This window comes from Micropterus salmoides, unplaced genomic scaffold (genome assembly GCF_014851395.1).
Source record: "Micropterus salmoides isolate LMB-PRFRI ecotype aquatic unplaced genomic scaffold, ASM1485139v1 Ms_hic_scaffold_15, whole genome shotgun sequence".
Lineage (NCBI taxonomy): Eukaryota > Metazoa > Chordata > Actinopteri > Centrarchiformes > Centrarchidae > Micropterus > Micropterus salmoides.
Window position 1 is genome coordinate 30,399,124 of NW_024040596.1, and position 18,955 is coordinate 30,418,078.

At 38.9% G+C, this 18,955-nt stretch overlaps 2 protein-coding genes across 3 annotated transcripts; both read left to right on the forward strand.

The window, feature by feature from the left end:
* Positions 1-315: 315 nt before the first annotated feature.
* On the forward strand, positions 316-14,555 carry LOC119903448 (collagen alpha-3(VI) chain-like). Of its 2 annotated transcripts, XM_038719627.1 has the most exons (5): positions 316-652; positions 8,658-8,773; positions 9,071-9,697; positions 11,844-12,440; positions 14,245-14,555. In XM_038719627.1, the coding sequence occupies exons 2-5, from the start codon at positions 8,689-8,691 to the stop codon at positions 14,514-14,516; spliced, it is 1,581 nt and encodes a 526-aa protein (XP_038575555.1). In that variant the 5' UTR covers positions 316-652; positions 8,658-8,688; the 3' UTR covers positions 14,517-14,555. The 2 variants fall into 2 exon arrangements, 1 of the variants encoding a protein (XP_038575555.1); XR_005444514.1 differs by lacking the exons at positions 9,071-9,697; positions 11,844-12,440 and having other exon boundaries at positions 347-652; positions 14,245-14,381.
* On the forward strand, positions 14,399-18,248 carry LOC119903449 (collagen alpha-3(VI) chain-like). The gene is made up of 3 exons (XM_038719628.1): positions 14,399-14,840; positions 17,389-18,008; positions 18,109-18,248. Exons 1-2 carry the CDS (start codon positions 14,534-14,536, stop codon positions 17,988-17,990), a joined length of 909 nt encoding a protein of 302 aa, XP_038575556.1. The 5' UTR covers positions 14,399-14,533; the 3' UTR covers positions 17,991-18,008; positions 18,109-18,248.
* Positions 18,249-18,955: the final 707 nt, after the last annotated feature.

Here is an 18,955-nt window from a genome sequence, read left to right on the forward strand (position 1 = left end):
ATGCATTGCTGGTCCTTGAACATTTTTTCTTTGGTTTCTAAAACAAAACTAAAAAAGAATATTGAAATGGATGAAATGTAAGAAATAGGGCTCTACAGAGGTAGATGGAGAAATGGCACAATGTAGGAAATGGTAAGGAGAAAATCCCGCTCCAGATTTGTGACATCATCCTCCCCACTGCTCATATCCAGACCAAACAGGGCTATGTGTCTGGTTTTCATTTACGTCTTTTCTCCCCCCCGCTCACCCTTTCCTCTTCTCTCCCTCCTCTTTTTCTTTTCCTGTCTTTAGAGAAAGTGGGAGGAGGACTAGAGAGGTGGCAGAACTCCAGGAGTTTTGAAGTTTGTCCCATCCCAGCCTTGAATTCAGCACCACAGCTCCTCTGGTTTGAGACCGTGAGGTTGTCTGTCTCCTTCTCTCTCAACCATTTCCTCCCTTCTCTTAGGACCCCTCTCTCTACACATCTCTTATCAGTCACGTTATCACTGCCTTGCTCAGCAGCCTTCCTTTGGGAGGTGCTGGAAAAGCCAGCAAAGGGACTTTACCAGGAGGATAATGACCAAAAGTCCAGCTCACATTTTACATTTCACACTGAACTGACTCATTTTTCTTCAAAAACAAATAGAGTGGAGTACATCTACTTCAGCTCAGGGTAAGTTTCAAATCTGCTATGTTATCAAGGTGAATCATCTTGCAGAAAGAGGTTTTTACAAGTGCATGCTTGCTTAATGTCTTTACTTATTTAAGGATTGACCTTGATTGCACTGTATGTTGATTATAAATAGTGCATTGCCCATAGCATAGTTTTCCCATCATGTAAGCTATGATGGGTGTCATGGTCATTGGGTTGCACAGTTTTTGGGTTATAGCTCATAAATATCAGACAGCATGTGTTTAGCAGCATGACTGAAGCCTATACTTTAGTGGTGAGAGTGCTGCAAGGGCAAGAGGTGAACTGCAGTTAGGGTGAAGAAGACCTCAGCAATGTTATGTGTGATGCATGTGAGTGTAGAGGGGTGTGTCTCCTCTCTTTTTCTCTTCAAAAGTCTTAAAATGCTTCCCTTCTCTTTTGCGTTCTTCTTTTGTGCAAAGTTGAATTTACTGCCTAGGTGTCAAATAATTGTGGTGAGAGAAAATTGTAAAGAAATGCTGCATCTAAAGTCTCAAGCTGTGATCATAGATCAGTGCTCTGAACCTGTGAGTTGCACTGAGTAGTGTCAATTTATCAAAGTTTTGTACTTCTATGGTAGAATGCAGTTTTTGTGTAGTGAATGTGTCATATAATACAACCGATAGTCTCCTGTCACAGTCCTCTAAAAATGCTGTATCTTATTGCAAGCAATAAGGAATGTCACTGATCATCATTCAATAGCTGATTTTTGTGCACTTTATTAGTATTTTCAAATCTTATACTTCATTAAATTAATTCGAATTAGGGAACGTGTTGGTAATGTTACAGTCACATCCAAGTGTTTAAAACTCGCATGTGAGCTCTAAAGAAGAGTAGCTGGATGGGAGGATGTTTCCACTGCAGCAGTAGCCCAAAACCACACCCTCTCTGAAATGAGTGCAAGAGTGGAAAAGCGTGAAGAAAGTGTTTTCCACACTTCTGGCCAGATGGATCAGGAGAACCAAAAGAACTTAGTTTCATTGGACAAAAGAGGTGGGGTGGGTGGTGGTGGTAGTGGACCGGGTGTGGGGCCATTAATCTTCCACTCCTCCTACAAGACTGTCCATGTAGGGACAGTGGAATTCAGTTGTGTCTTCACTTTTCATTGTGAGCATGTGGGATTTGATGTGCAAATGAAGTTTTTTTACACTACCAAGTCACAGCACAATGTCACTGCATTGTATACATGTCGTTTGTCACAAATATTTCTCACAAGATACTAGTTGCAAGTAATTTAATGTTTGCATGTACCCGGTTGCCATGATACAGAGAGGAAGAACTTGTCCTAAGAGAGAGGAAACTTATTGTGGGCTCCAGATTTGGTTTTAAGTGTTTGAAGTATTTTCACACCAGCATCACCAATGCTACAGCTCCCCTTGGAAGCTGGTGCCTAAATTGTTATTGGCAGAGCTGCAGCAGGAGAATTCTTAAAAAAGTTTATTAGATATACAGTATAAGTCAGCATTAGTGTGTTTTATGGCTACGCCACTCTCTCCAACTTTGGTCTTTTTTCCATGATGCAGGACAGATGTCTGGAAGGCTGTAACATTTTTCAGAAAGGTCTGGTCTCAGAGCACTACTGCTCCAAAGTTCTTCTTCTTTTAAATGAAACAACCATCTATACTTGCAAGGATGTAAATCACGAGTTACCATTCACACTGTTGGTCAGTGAGAGCACCAGGTTTGTGGGGGGATGATTTGACTTTTCTGTGATCATTTTGAGGTGTGGATTGATTAATTCAGATCACAGGAATAGCAAGATAAACACAAGTGTTGGAAATGAACTCACCTTACTAACTCGGTGTCTTGTTTAATACTTGAACTCAGCCAGCCTGCAGGCTTAGGTTGGCCATGATGCTTCAACACACATCTGCAAGGTGTCAGACGGACTAATACACACCAGCTGTGTGGAACTGCCCGTCCAGCCAGCCTCTCCCTCCCTCTTTTAACTTTATCAGTGATCCCCCTCTCATCTGTGCCACATGTCAAGTGGCAAGTGACAAGTCACGTCATTGCAGCTGGAGGGTGGGTTGGGTGTGTTGGTCCACGCAGCCTAGTGATTGATTCATACAAGTGGAAGCAAACTATCCCAAAGTCAAACATACTGGATCTACAAATGATATTTCCTCGCATGGTGCCAGCAAGTGGCAGTGGCGAGTTATCTCACGCTCAGAAACTGCTGAGATGACTCACATCCCTCATGACTTCACTTATTTTACTGATCTCTTTAGTGTCAGTTTGCAAAGAGATGTCTTTCGTCAGCTGCTGACATTTTAATAGATATGTAGATTGATGTAGAATATGTAGAATAGAATGTGAACTGATTAACAGCATCTGAAAATGAAAGAGATCAAATGTACTCTCTGAAATGATGTAACTTCTGCTACACTGTAGCTGAGGATTTAGTTGCCAAAAGAAATGCAGCTGTGCCTGTGTGGTCCACTGTCGGTATATACAAATTGTGATTATAGCTGCTTTAAACCATGAGAGTCTTTTATTAATATTTGTATTATTTATTTATTTATTTTCGAGGCTGGTAAAACATGGCTGGCTATTTTTTGTCATTTTTGTAGTTTGTTGAAAACTGCAAAATGCATTTTGAAGTTTTAGTGTGAAGCCAAGCCCCTCTATCTTTTGAGCTTTTGCTCAGTGTATTTAGAGGTATTCTGAAAGTACCATTTTTAGCACTTTTTGTTTTTGTGAGGTGACTGAGCTACATCCCTCTTCATATCCCCAGAGGTCTGCTTGGTATAATTGGTGAAAGATGCAATTAATAACCATTAATAGCATTGGTATCTGTCATTGAGGCTGATGAATTTTGTGCTGCACTCCACTGTAAGCAAGTGTGTGTGTTTATTTATGTGCATGTTTGTGTGTGTGTGTGTGTGTGTGGTCTTTGCTGTAAATGAGTGCTTGAGTTCCAGCTGCAAACGTTCTTCAGCGTGCACATTGCAGCATCTATCTTGCTCTGTAAATGCAAACTGACACTGTTAACTATAAATTATACTATGAGCAAGATATACTGTTCAGTATACATAGAAGTTTGTTCTGCTCACTGTATAACATAAACAGCTCACTACTTGAACGCTGAGCTTTCTGTATGGGGGTAACTGGATTACACATATTACACAAGATTGAGGAATGACTCAGCATATCATAGCGACACACACACAAGTCAATCTCATCAGGAGAAAAACACATAACTTTTCATCTTCTACACATTTTTGTTAATATTAGACTATCAGGGTCTTATATATATCTCTGCTATGCTAACAGCCATATGCAACATGATAGATCCACCTGGATGGCCATGCATATCTTTAACTTCTTAAAGCTCCTATGTGTAAGATTTTGTACTTTGGTGACTCCTAGTGGTGGTAGCAAAAAAAGACACTCTAATATACGTAATGTACCGGAGTACCCTAATATATAATGGGCTGAAAGCATCTCAAAGGCTCCACTAGTTGTTACTGTAATTGTTTCATTTTCCAGAGAAAAACTTCTAAAAATGCTCATCACACAGGGACTGGCAGTTTTGAAGCTGTGAGCAGTATCTTACAATTGGCACATGCAGTGAGTGAATGAGTGATTGACAGTATAACTGAAAGAAGGGGAGCTTAACAGTGGAGTTACTGAGTTCCCTGGGAACGCCAGAAACATGTTTGGTGCAGATGATTTTGACACCTAATAATCATTTTAATCATTCTAATAGGGATTGAGAATTACATGCAATAATCAAATGTGTCAGTTAGGAAATTAAGAGTATTTTTAGATTTTGCGTTGTCCTTTTCTCATAGAATTGTAAGTCCTTTTCCCCTGCCATTGCACTTTATGTCACAGTAGATTAGAGCAGCTTTAAACTAGTGAAGTAATTTTGATATAGTATAGTTTTTACATTCTTTCTTAAGTTTCTCTCTAAAGTAATTCCCCATGCTGCCATTGTTTTGGCTGCTTGTGTCAGAGAAAACAGGACTCCACTGTGCTACTATGTTTTCCTCTGTGGCGGCGAGGGGAAGCCATAGTGTTGACACACATTGGCCAGGCCTGGCAAACTCTGCAGAGAAGTGGCTTTTGAGTGACCTGAAATCACATGTGCATGAGTGGAGAACACAAACATCTGCTGCAGTGTCCAAGAGAGCTTAGATTTCCTTGAAATAAAGGAACTTGGTGATTTAGGCCCTCATTTGCATAGTGACAGCACTGACGGACTGCAGGGACGTGTATGTCTCACTACAAGTGTGCATTCTGTTGAAGGGATAATTTTTTAAATACTTTCTTGAGTTGGTTGGAATATATTCTCCAATCAGTTTATGTGTTTGTTTTATAAAGAAATGTAAAAAATAATCACAGAAAATTTGAATGTGAATCATGATCTTGTTTTGCGCTGTAGAATTACCCCACCGTGCATTTGTAGATACTTTGTGTGACACAACTCTGCAGGTAGCTGCTTCATAATATGTTCAGTTCAGTCTCAGTCTTCAACTGAATAGCCAATTATCCTAAAATTGTTAATTTGGTTTGGTCAGTGGGTTTTGATAGTACACACTGATGCGCCTTACTAAAAAGTTACTAAAGAGTGTAATACACTGTTGCAGTTCAAATCAGCTGTCATCCCCTCTCTCACCAGTGCCTTTCCTGTCCCTCTCTACTATGACTATCAAATAAAGCACAAAATCATCTTAACAAATCTTAATCTTATCTTAAAAATAAATAAATGCACAATAACAGTTTTTCTCACCAGTTCAAATCTTCAGTATTTCCTATAAACAGTGGACACGGCAAGTATAAACATTGTGACTCCATATAACTCAACGCCTGCAGTGGTGCATTAAAAAACGACATCCATGTGTTTATAATTCATTATTGCTGTGTATTGTGGATGGCTTTGATTCAAGCCTGGCTGACCCACACTTTCCTATCCTTGTCAAAGGGTCCCTTTTACTCATTTGAATAGGACTGAAGTGCACATTTGGTAAGATCAGAGGGGAACCTGGAAGACTGGGATCTTTTCCACAACTGAGAGTTAATTATACTGGTGTATGCTGATAGAATCAGAAACACTGCAAACTAAGCAAAAATCCTTTTAGCGTGATCTGATTTACATTTCTGTCTATGACCTGTACAGCCTTTGCCTTGAGTTAATTCAGCCTGTGTTTTATTTGTAATGTTTGCCAGAATTTACTCTCCTTTAGTTTTTGTGTTACGTTGCGTCAATGATAAGCTTAATTAGCAGTTGCAAAATCCATTTTTATAGTAGCAATCTACGCGCCAAAAGAGATTATTTTGTATTTATATTACTTACAAGGTCTTTCCTGGCTTAGCCTGGGTTTGCCGGTAGTTTCCTGGACCTTCAGGATAAATCTGGGTTGGAGGATGCCCTTGAGCAAAAGACACTGAACCCCCATATGCAACATACTGGGCAGTGATTATACTGTGCAGCTCATTCTTGACTTCTGCTGTTTTAGGTATTCCCAAACAGCAAAATCAAGCCACCCCACAGCTTGGCACCCACGGGCAGGTAAAACTGGTGCACTGCTCCTTTTCAACCCTACTGAACATATTTGTTGTGGACAATAAGCAAAAGAATAAAATAGGCAGATGGAATTGATAAGACTTTTGCAACCTCCTTCTCCTAAGTAATTTCTTCTTACACAGAAAGACACTAGAATCTTCTCTACATTACACAAGCCTCATGACTCACAATAAAAGACTGTAGACGAGTACATTTTTAAGAGGTACTTTATTCTAGAAAATCAGGATCTGTTATTCAGTTATACCTGTATTTTCCACTAGAGGGCATTAGTCATTTTCAGTGTTTTCAGTGTTGTCACATTTGTACCTCAGTATTGGTGATACTCTTCCATCACCCGAAATGGATGGATAAAAAACCCCACAACATTGTATATATTTGGCGCTGGAATATGTACACTTCTTGTACTGCAACAGATGTGCAGTAAATCTATAATTATCCAAATCCCATTTTTCTTGCAGTACACTTCTGAGCTTTTATTGCGTATCTGCCAGCACACATAGAGGCTGGTGAAGAGAACACCAAACTGGAATCTAAGAGTTGTCTGCCTTTACTCCCCCAACATTAGTCTAATGAGTCATTGGTCATTTCAAGATCCCTTTTTTGTTATAGATACGTCTTAATGCTTATGTCACAGGTCAGAGTTCTGATGTTTTAAGTTTGCTTCAGTGTGTTAAAATGTAACGGCTCTTGTGCTCCTCCTCTGGCTGCTCTTGTGCTTTTCTGGACCCAGTTTATCTCCTCAGGGGTGGTCTGAAATCTAATAGGTTGTGGGTGCGTGTGCTCTTGGTCATCTATCTTTGTGAGGCCCATTGTGAGTTTTAGACCCAGAGAGTGAGGAAAGTAGAGGCAATCCTCACTTCTCAAAAGAGTTCGCCATGCATCTGTGATGGTCAACTGTCGGCTAGGAAAAGAATAGTGTCATAGAGAGTCCTCAAGTATAGAAGTTTAAATGAGTGTGTGTTTTTGTTTCTGTATATATATCTTTGTAAGAAATTAGTTGATAATGAGGAAATCTTGGTATAGTGAGAACATTTTAGGTTTTCTAAGTTAGGGCTTTATTTTAGGTTTTCCCCACTCAGGCCGTAGCAACAGAAAAGTCGTGTGTGGGTATTAATGGAGTCCAAAAACCAGAAGCCCCGTACACATCCGTCCGACAGCTTTGTGGGGAGCAAAATACTGGAACCCACAAGTTTATAGGGCTGTTTGAGGGTTAAGACTTAGTTTTAGGGTTAGAATTTCATTGAGGTTAGGGTAAGGAGTTAGGAAATGTCAATGATGGGTCCCCAAGAACACACAAGAATGTGTGTGTGTGTGTGTGTGTGTGTGTGTGTGTGGTCCAGAAATTATCTTTTGATAGCAATAGATTGAAACTGTGTTTGTAACCTGCTTGAAGAACATTTGACTTTGGGTGACACAACAGAGATGACATACCGGATTTTATCATATTTGAGTTATGGTTAGTTTTATATATGCAAAAAACCTGCATATTCTCTTTTTGTCCCCTCAACTTCCCATACCTAATCTATATGCATGTACACTTTCTCGATGAGCTAAATTCATAAGGTCAGCAGTGAGCCATAGGTGACCTACCTTTCATTTCCTGTGACATCACTTAACAAAGCAATGGGGGGAAATTGGACTAAATAGAAAACACACACCCTGGCTGTGAAACTGGACTTTCCAGTCCAACACTCCTCTTAAGAACACTTTGTGAGTTGGAAAATGCAGTCCTTGCCAAGCAGAGTTAATTACGAAAGCACATTGGCTGGTAGTTTTAACAGGTGGTTTTGATCATTACCACTCTATGTTTCAGGTCTGCTACTGATACACCAACTGCATGCTGCAGCTCCCTCACTTACATAAAGTGACAGATACCATGCCTGTTTTAAGGCTTGGGCAGATGTTAACGTGAAAAAGACAAAACACTCATATCAGTGTTAAACAACTGGGACATGGTGACACTCCAGCAGTATTAGCAGTAGGAGTTCTCATATTCTTGCACTCACTGCAAAAATAGGCTGACAGGAGGACATGTTTTTTCTCTTGCGTAGTGTGTCAAAGATTAAATGTTGCACTCATGGCCAATGAAACAAGCTTATGCAATGCTGTGTGTTATATTTAGAGAATCAGTGCAGCAAAATAGGCAGTGCAAAAACATTTCAAACAGGATATCCCTACCTGTCAATCTTGTTCACCAAACCACTCCAGAAATACAAGCTGTATGTGAAAATAAAACCTGAAAGCAGGCCTCAGTTGTACTGGAGAATGTTTATGTAAAACGTAGACACACAGTAAGAATAATGTAACATTTAATTTAAACATTTGCTCATTTAATACTTTTCAGTTGACTCATTTGAAGTGTAGTACAGGCCTAGTGGTATTAGAATAGGGCTGCTGTATGTGCTTTCTGGTTCATATTCATACTAAATTACATACTATATTCTGGTTTCACAGGTGCCCCCTTTTGCTGTTTTGGTGATAGAAGATGGGGAGGCATCGGTTGTTACCACTATGTGCCCTCCTGGGCGTCCTGTTCGCAGGACTCCTCCCTAATCTTGATGCTCAGGAAGGTAAGTTGTACTAAACTTCATATGATCTACATCTGCAAAAAAATAAGGGATTTATAAAAGCATTCATGACATCATAACAAAAAACAAAACTATATTATATTAACTATATTAATGTAGATGTAGATGAAGTGATTACACAGTTATTCACTTTTGTTAAATTATATATATTATCTGAATTCAAACTGTGTATCTCACTATGGGAAAAAACATAGAATAAAGCAACACCATTAGTGTTCGGCATCACAACAATATTTTGGAAGCAAACACCAAGGATCTTTCCACTGGTCTTCACTTCAGATTGCACACAAGGGTTGGCAGCTGATATATACTTTCTAGTGGATTCATCATGGAGTATGGGAGAGGAGAACTTTGAGCATGTCAGACAATTTCTGTACAGCTTGACACACGCACTGCACCAGGTTGGAGGGGACAGGTTTAAATTTGCCCTTGTGCAGTACAATAACAGGCCTGAAACTGAGTTCCAGCTCAACAGCTACCCAACAACACAGGAAGTCCTGGCACACATCAAAGCTATGTCTTACCGTGGTGGTGGCACCCGAACTGGCCTGGGCCTGGATTTCCTGATTCATGCACACATGACCACTGCTTCGGGCAGCCGCGCTGTTGAAGGAGTGGCCCAGGTGGTGGTGGTGCTAACCGACGGGCGCTCCCAGGATGATGTGGCCAAGCCAGCTCAGGTGCTTCGGCTGGCAGGCGTGGAGGTGTTTGCAGTTGGAGTTCAGGATGCGGTGGACTCGGAGCTCAGGGAGATGGCTAGCCAGCCCCATGACACTCACGTTTTTAATGTAGACTCTTTTCTGATCTTGCGGGATATAATTCAAGATTTAGTAGTGGGGCTTTGCGGAGCAGTGGCCCAGTCAGGGAGTGCTCCAAACGAGGCCCCTGTGGCTGGAGGAGGGACAGGTAATGAAATGGGACCGGTGTCACTACCATACTAATGTGGCTACATGTGCAGGAAGAAACAGCTGCATATGTGGTCGTAACTGAAATTTAATATTAACAGTCAAGTATTTTTAACCACAATAACCTTTCGCTATCCACCTGCAAAATTAACATCACTTGTTTTGTCTTACCACGTTTATTGTGCCTCTAAAAATCACAGCAAGATCTGCATGTGATTGACACCCTGCAGCACCTTAGATTATGGTGTATGTAAAAATGGCACAGACATACTCTGTGCAAAGCCAGAACAGATACAGTGATACAGAGAAAGCTATTTAAGTGATGTAATCATTCTGTTTCAGGTACCTTTAAAATTGGTAGCGATTTAAGGACTGTGTTGGCATACACCAGTAACCTCAGTCAGCTCTAGGTTAGAGGACACATACACAGACAGCAACAGAGTAAACCTCAGACTGACATTCCCTCAGAAAAACTTTGGAAATGTACATGGAGGCGAGGATGCCTTACCCTTTAAAACATAACATCTTAAAATCAAACAATGAGCTTTTAACAATAGCTAACCACGCACCACTGCTTATGTGTCTTGCATTTTGAATGTTTGTCTTTATCAGTCACAATGTCTGTCTGTGTAGAATATGTGCAATATTCTGTATTTGAAACAGTGATGAACCTGCTTGGACTCAGCCTTGACCTGCAGAAGTACTTTGAGAATGTTTTTATATGTAGATGTCCATAAATTATGTGCAATATGTTACAATAAGTTACTGGAATGAGAAAATACATTCCTATGAAACTATATACACACAAAGTCAAGTGTCCCTAAAAGACATTGTCTTGCCAGTACACATGATTCAAATTAAAATAAATCAGAAACATCAGAAATATGCAAATGTGCACTCATTTTACATGGAATCACATGTAATATGTTCTCAAGTACTGTAAACTTGTAGGCTCCAAGGATAGACCACAGGATCATGACTGGTCACTTTATCTGAGGTCTATAACAAGAGTCTGCATGGATTGGCTGAACTCAAGGGAGCGTATACAAGGAGCTTTGTTAAAGGTTTAATGATAAAACTGTGTAATGATTGACTTGCAGTTGTCATCAAAGTAGTTTACTCATGATGGAGGACCTTTTGTTTTAAGTTAAATGTATTCAAAAAATTCTGAATTCCCCCCCGAATGTGGATACTTTCTTTCTACCCAAATTGATTTTATAATAAATAACAGTAATAATTAAATGTACATTATGTAAATCATACCACCAAGGGTGGCATAATTATCCATACTCCTCTCAGAAACAAATGTGTCAGGTGATTAAAACTAGTTCTTGATTAAGAACAGATTTTTGTGGTTGTGAAAATTGTTGGAAACATTTGGGATAATATAAGTACACAACTCAACAAAATATTTAATATAGGTCTAGTCTTTTTTTTGGACAATTTAATGTGGAAAAGTTACATATACCATTAATCATCAATTGATTATTATAGTTGGAAATTATCAATATACTAATTATTAAACAATTATTATCATTAACTTAATTAATTAATAATTAACATTTTTCTTTATTTCTTTATAAAAAATGTCATACTAAACATATTTGGCTATTTATCACAATTCTTTGTCTCTAACAATTAAAATTAGCTTTACATTGTGGCAGAGTTCTAATCTTTCCCTAATGTGGGAAAATATTAGTTTTCTGAAATTTAAAGATATATTTTTGCCTGATTTAGCTGTTATTGTTGGCTATACAAGACATGGAGTATTAGCTAAATAATTCTTATATCAGTGGTCCGAATCATACTGATCACGGCGTTGCTGTCCTTTAGATCATCAGTCACCCTTATCTTACTGTAATCCACATCCAATCAAAAAAAAAATAAATAAAAATCACACCAGTTTATAACAATCTTAATAAAGCGTGCTAAATTACATGAATCGACCTTGCTTTACCAACTCTCCTTGGTTCAGCCTACATGCAGTATGATGTGTTTTGCAATGTTGTTATTGATTTGTTCACTTTGAACGTCACTTGACTCATGGAACGACACGCTAGCACGAGTTCCTTGATTGATTTCTTTGTCTCACTATGTTAACGCTTTCACGTTCCATTTTGTTTTGTTTTCTCTCTCTCTCCTTAAAGCGCAAGATTCAGCTGACCTAGTATTCTTAATTGATGGATCACAGAACGTTGGAGCAGCAAACTTCCCCTTAGTGCGTGATTTGGTTTTAAGAATCGTTGAGAACCTTGATGTGGGCAGGGACACTGTTCAGGTGGCCTTGGCCCTGTACGGCGCCAACCCAGAGATAAAGTTCTATCTAAATAGCTATGACAGCAAAGCATCCATCCTGGAAGCTGTGAAGGGCCTCACCTACTCAGGGGGTGACAAATCTAACCTTGGGGCTGCCTTGGAGGAAGTGGCTGAAAACCTATTGAGCCAAAGAGCTGGGGGCAGGGCAGACGACGGTGTGCCCCAGATGTTGGTGGTTTTCAGTGCTGCGCCATCCACTGATGATACTAGTGCTGGTGACCGGGCCCTTAAGAGGGCCGGCGTTATCACATTTGGCGTTACGATTGCTGACACTGCCACTGCAGATCTGGAAGCAGTTGCTACAGATAGAAGTTTTGTCCTGTCAGCCCCTGATTTCAGAGCAGTGGCAAACATGGGTGACCAGCTGCTCCAATTCATTAACGGGGAGGTCGAGAGCACCAATATTAATCAGAATGAGTTCACAGAAGGTATGTAACTTCTCTGTAAATGTTGGCAGGGCATTGTGGTTAGGGGAGGGACTTAAAAAAGTCCAAAGACCTCTGAGAATGTAATATTTTGTGCACATGTGCTTGTTTAAATTATTTTATTCTCAGTGGTATAAGGGTTTTTAACAGAGGTGGCAATTGTGTTGCAATAACACAGTAAAAGTGAGTAACACAGTACTAACTACCAACTTGTTAGTGTTCTACACTTGAAATTTGACTCAGCTGACTAAGCTGCTGCAAATTTATAGATCCACAAAGTTCCATTAACTAACAGATATTCTACTATCAGATCATATTATTATAACATATTTATAATAAACATAACATATTTTCAACAGGGATTGACTGATTGATATCTTTATTTCGAACATGTAAAACAAACAAACAAACAAACAAAAATAAATATATATTATATAAATACAATAGTGGCAAAAAAACAACAATTAAACAACAAAATAAAACTCCATACTTTCCAGTACTTCAAAACCTCTATTTACATGTTGAAAAGGAGTAGGAAGTAAAAGTTATGTACTCCTACCACTTTATACCCTTACTATCTTACAAAATAATCTACAGAGATAATCAATCTATAATCAAAGAAAATGTGTATTCAAAAGTCATATTCACATACATATATTTATATAAACACACAATATTTATACACATACTTGATTGTTCAGTATAATCCCAAATAAATATTAGCTGTATTTCTCTGTACCTCTGAAATATAATTTCTTTAAACATATTTTTAGTCTTAAAATTTGACTTTCCCTTGAAGTCATAACAGTGGTGGGACATCATCAAAATTTTTTTAAATATATGACAAATATCTAGTTTATTTTATTTGCACAAATATTTGCACATATTTGTATCAGTAATACATTATATCATAAGGTAACATCTCTGATAACTACATATGGCCATTTTTATAGCATGAATTTAAGCTGCACTAAGTTAATTGTAATGGCTATACGGCAAAAGGTTGATTTCAAAACAAGCTCACAGTGACAAGCTTATACTTGTACTATATACTACTGTTCTGTACTATCATGTATTTTTATAGGGAGGCTGTGAGTCACCATACATACTCCAGACCCAAATCAATGATCTGAAAAGTTACATAGAACTGCAGATTGTGTTGTGCCCATATCATATCATCTATGCCCAAAGATATTTCTTGATACAGCTCGATACAGTATTTTTGTTGTTTTATTCATGGAAATAATTTGGGGCAAATATAAAATGGGTACAGTTTTTTAAATTTTTGTTGTCAAACTTTGAGAAAGAGAAAATTCCAATGATCATTGCAGTGCTAACTGCAAGAACACAACCTAACTATATATGGCTTTGTGAAACTAAATTAAATTATTTTAAGAACTATATGAATGACTAAGACTTAGACACTATCACCAATGGAATCTCAGTTCATAAAGAGCTAAAGTCCAGTGTCTTCTTTGCAAGTCTTAGGTCTGCAATGTATTTTTACTTAAATGTTGTTAATTAATCATTCATGTTATTAAGCATTTCTATTCATATTCTAATCATAATTAATACTGTCCATGGTAATATATATCTTGCAGCTGTCAAAAATACATAATCGTAAATCATACCTTATGAGAATACATCTTTAAGTTAAAACTTTTAGAAGGAGTCAACATTAGTTAACACATATCCCAAATAACAAATATAAATATGAAATATAAATCTAATTACACAATATCCTTGACTGGCTTTGTCAGTTTCTCAAGAATCTGCTGCTTATGTTAATGTTTTTCTTTCTTTTCAGTCATTGCAGTCGGCAAACGAGACATCATTTTCCTAGTCGACAGCACAATGGGTTCACAGGCTGTCAACTCTGCACGTGAATTCGTCAGAATGTTTGTCAAAACGATGCCAATTGGTCCAGACGAAGTTCAAGTGGGTATGGCCATATTCAGAGAGAGTGTCTTGCAACCTATGGTTGATCTCAACTCCCACGGATCCAGGGACGAATTAGAAGCTTCTGTGGATGTTATCAAACCAAACCAGGACAGAAAATTAACACTGGAGCAGCCTTGAACTTTGTCCGGACAAATATGCTGCGACCTGAGAAGGGCAGTCGTATTGAACAGGGGGTACCCCAGCTTTTACTGTTGGTGTCCAGCAAAAAGTCCAGTGACAGTGTGGAAGAACCTGCTAAGGCCCTGCAACGAATGGGGGTATTGACGCTAGCTGTAGGCTCCAAGGCTGCAGATGAGCAGGAGCTGAAACAGATTGCCTTTACCGACAGTGTCGTGTTCATGCTGAGGGACTTCCGTTTACTGACCCGTAATCCTGTGACAATTATTGAAAAACTCTCAACTCTAGCTGGGGTGGTGGTGACCGAACAACCCACCGAGCCAGGTAATGCATTGTCTTCTACACAATACATTCCAAGAGTAATCATTTAATGAATTAACTGGTCTTTGATGAAATAGAAATATACAGATGAGTGACAAATTAAAGGCTATATATAGAGTAGTTGTCACCAAGGTTTGTGGAACGTTGACCTAACTAACAAGATAAGTATGAAGTAAGTCAGTAGATAGTGGACAGTTTGGCCAGTGGATTAGCTTAATATATTTCAGAGAGGATTTGTTAAAGAGGAAAGCAGGGGGCTGCTAAGCACAGGGAGCTGGGTAGATGAAGAACTGGTGACAGGCTGTTACTGCAGTACTTGCAGTTCTTCATCTTGTTTTTTTAATTAGTCACCCATCTGTATGGAATAGGTCCTCACTGCAAGCTGAAGAGTCCTGGTGGGGCTACATGTTGTTCACACGGGGGAGGGGCCACATGTTTAGCACCACCCAAGTTTATAAATTGTCTCAGTATGGCAAAAATCGCTAGCTACAACATCAGACATACATTAGACATGTATTACATTTATCCTGGAACAGGTACTGTTGGGGTTGCTATGTAGAGTCATGAACAGAAAGCAATGTATAAAAAAGGACAGTCCAAATGACCCAAAACTATATATGTTTATGTTCAAGTCACAAAGCCCTCAAGCAGCTGTAGTTATTATGATTCATCTTATGATGCAGCTAAGCTAGTTCTAGTTAGTTTCAACAGATGTAACAGATGTATTTTTTATTCACATTAATATACATGTTAGATTTGGTCTACAAGAAGTTCAAAACTCTACCCAGCAACCCAAACAGTACTTGCTTTAGGATAACTTTAATAAATTTCTTTATTGTAGCTAAATAGCGCTAATTTAGATGCCAACCAGCTTTAGTTAACTTAATTGATGCATTCTCAGTAGAACTAAATTGCTGACTGACTTAAAAACTGTTTGAATAAATAATTGATTACCAGCAACATACTGTATATCACAACACAACACAAAGTGATCAACTGCAGCAAGCCCACTTAATATCATATTGATCAAAACCCAACACAATAGTAGATCTACAATATTATCCTAATATCAGTTCACACATGTGGGTGACTTACTATCCAACAAGCTATTAAAAAAGCAACCAAAAACACTAGGTTATGTTATAATGGCTAACATAGCGGACTCCTGGAAAAAGACATCGGTTATCACAATTTTTATGTCATGACTAATTTATTAATGGCTCAGCATTATCTGTACTAAAGAGAAAATAATCACTTCATCTGATGTTTAACATCCTGTTATATTTTAGGTCAAATTGACCCATTTTAAAGTTAAAACATATTTTAACAGTATGAAACTTCTTCTGCTTGGTTTAATTAAATGTGATCTGTAAAGTGTGAAAATGCAGATATTGTTAAAACTTTTGAACTTTCTTTCTGTTGAATCAACAACTAGTCTGTGGGATGCAGAGACAAGCAGAGACATGCCACAATGTTGATGTTAATATTTTCTCCAGAGTAATTCAATTTGATAATCGATAGACAAGGGCTGTCAGACAGGAGAGTGACTAGCTTGCAGCTATTAGGACAGTGTGGGACAACTGGGTAGAGCAACTTCCACTACTATTACCCAGGCCCTAATGTCACAGTGGATGAAAGGCTAGTGGTATTCAGAGGTCGCTGCCCATTTAGGTAATATATGACTGCCATACCAACTAAATATGGTATAAAAATCTGGGCAGCGGGTCAATTTGACCCTGAGCAGAAAAGATGTTTTGAGTTAATTTATCAACATCACTCAAAAATTTAATAAATAAAAATGTAAAATAAAAGTAAATAAAAATCAAGTACAGAACACCATTGCACTAAATATTGATTGACATGGTTGGTAATGAAGTTATAATATAAGATATAAACAATGTTTATTACGATTCATTGCTGTTCCTGAAAAACACACATAACAGGAGGGTTAAAGTGAATAAAATAGACTTTATGGAGTTCCACAGCTACTGATGCAATTTTTTGTTGTTTCCCCGTTTGCATTTGTATTGTTTTACTACTTACACAATTATTTTAAGTATAGCAAAGGGCGAGAGCAGTCACCCAATCTGGGTTTAAACACAGGTCTACAGGGTGACAAACATGCAACTTTGACCGCAATGCCAAAGAGCCAGGTCATTGGTATGGCAGTCCAAGTGTATTCTCAACCGTAATGACGATACTCCGTCACAATATGATTATATTATTTAAGGATATTTTTAGCATCAAGCATCTCAGAAATGATTTCTGCTTTTTCATTGCTGAGAGACAATTTATAAACCTTTTGGGTTGAGAGCTGTGCTAAATGTGTAGCCGCGCTTCAACGTGTGCCATGTTTAGCTCCTCCCCTCCTTTTATCTTGCAGTGAAGGGTATTTGTCTGCAAGTGCCCAAATCAAAGGATCAACTTTAGAGTACTTAGAGATAACAGTTTCAAAGGCATAATTTTTCTTTTTAATGTGTCTCTAACATTGTTACATCTTCTAGAGGCCAAAAGTATTAATCATGGTTTTTGTTTTTGTGCTTTTCCTTAGTGGTGGAGATAACCACAGTGCAGACTCAAAAAGTGGTCAGAGACATTGTCTTTCTTGTGGATGGTTCAAACTATGTTGGCAGCACTAACTTTCCCTACGTGAGAGACTTCATTATCAACGTGATCAACCAGCTGGAAGTGCGACCTGACAGGGTTCGGATTGGTCTCCTGCAGTTTGCTGAACGTCCAAAAATTGAATTTCATCTGAACACCTACAGCAGCAGACAAGATGTTGTAAATAAAATCTCTCAGCTCAGGCTGTCTGGAGGCTCAGTTTTGAATACAGGAGCTGCCCTGAATTATGCCCTTAACAACATGTTCCAGACAACAACTGGGTCACGCCGGGGGCAAGGAGTCCAGCAAGTGTTGGTTCTGATCACAGGTGGTCCCGCCCAGGATGAGGTTAAAAGTGTAGCCGATAAAGTGGCTGTGGGTGGTATTTTGACCTTCACAGTCAGTTCTGGGCAAGCAGATGATGAACTACTAAAAACAGTCGCCTTTGTTGAAGATTTGGCTTACCATGAAACAAGGTTCTCTAATTTACCAGCTGTGGCTGAACAAATAATGCCAAGCTTGATAACAGTGGTTGGTGATACAATGTGAAAGTACTAGAAGAAACTGGTGAGTTTTGTATTACTCTGCATTTATAAATGAAATAAATGTGACATACATTAAAGCTTCCCTGGTAACAATTCGTTTTATATTTTTGGTTTTCCTACAGTTGTTGCTGGAGCTGAAAGGGATGTTGCCTTCCTCATTGATGGCACAGAAAATGTTCGAGCAGATTTTGCCTACATCCGGGATTTTATCATTAAAGTAATTGAACCGCTTGACATTGGGATTGACAGGGTACGAATTTCAGTGGTTCAACACAGCGAGAGGCCAACACCAAGTTTCTACCTTAACACTTACCAAACCAAAGATGAGGTGATAAGAGCAGTCAACTCAATGACGCCGGCTGGTGGACGTAGTCTAAACACAGGAGCTGCTTTAAGATTCATGAAGGACACCATCTTGTCTGAAAGGCATGGTAGCCGGGCTGCGCAAAATGTCCCTCAGTTTCTGATCTATTTGGGTGGAAGCAGGTCCAGGGATAATGTGAAGGAACCTGCTGTTGCACTGAAGACAGAGGGAATTGTACCGTTTGGTGTTGGTGTCAAGGATGCAGACCCAAAGCAGATTGAAGCCATTTCACACAACCCTTCCTTTGCCTTCAATGTGAAGGAATTCAGTGAGCTTAGCACCATACCACAAAAGCTCAACACCTATGTGAGCCTACCAGGGGATGAGCTGACCATAGTGCTACAGCAAGGTAAGCTAAATCTCTTTTCTTATTGCTGTGTTAAACTTGCTGGAAGACAAACACCACTTCTGCTGATGTTTTTGGTGTTTTGTCAGAATAACTGAATCCTGTTTGTTGTGTCTTAGTACAAACCTATGCTGCAAAAAGGGATATTGTGTTCCTACTGGATGGCTCTGATAACACAAGAAATGGATTCCCAGAGATAAAACTCTTTGTTAAGAGCATAGTGGAAAGCCTCTCTGTCAGTGAGAGCCAAGACAGAGTG

What these genes read in the sequence shown, in the direction of transcription:
- LOC119903448 (XM_038719627.1), top strand. Translation starts at nt 8,689, where the DNA reads ATGGGGAGGCATCGGTTGTTACCACTATGTGCCCTCCTGGGCGTCCTG. An exon ending in TGTGGCTGGAGGAGGGACAG is followed by an intron (nt 9,698 to 11,843) that starts GTAATGAAATGG and finishes CTCTCCTTAAAG; the next exon opens with CGCAAGATTCAGCTGACCTA. An exon ending in TCAGAATGAGTTCACAGAAG is followed by an intron (nt 12,441 to 14,244) that starts GTATGTAACTTC and finishes CTTTCTTTTCAG; the next exon opens with TCATTGCAGTCGGCAAACGA.
- LOC119903449 (XM_038719628.1), top strand. Translation starts at nt 14,534, where the DNA reads ATGCTGCGACCTGAGAAGGGCAGTCGTATTGAACAGGGGGTACCCCAG. An exon ending in CGAACAACCCACCGAGCCAG is followed by an intron (nt 14,841 to 17,388) that starts GTAATGCATTGT and finishes GCTTTTCCTTAG; the next exon opens with TGGTGGAGATAACCACAGTG.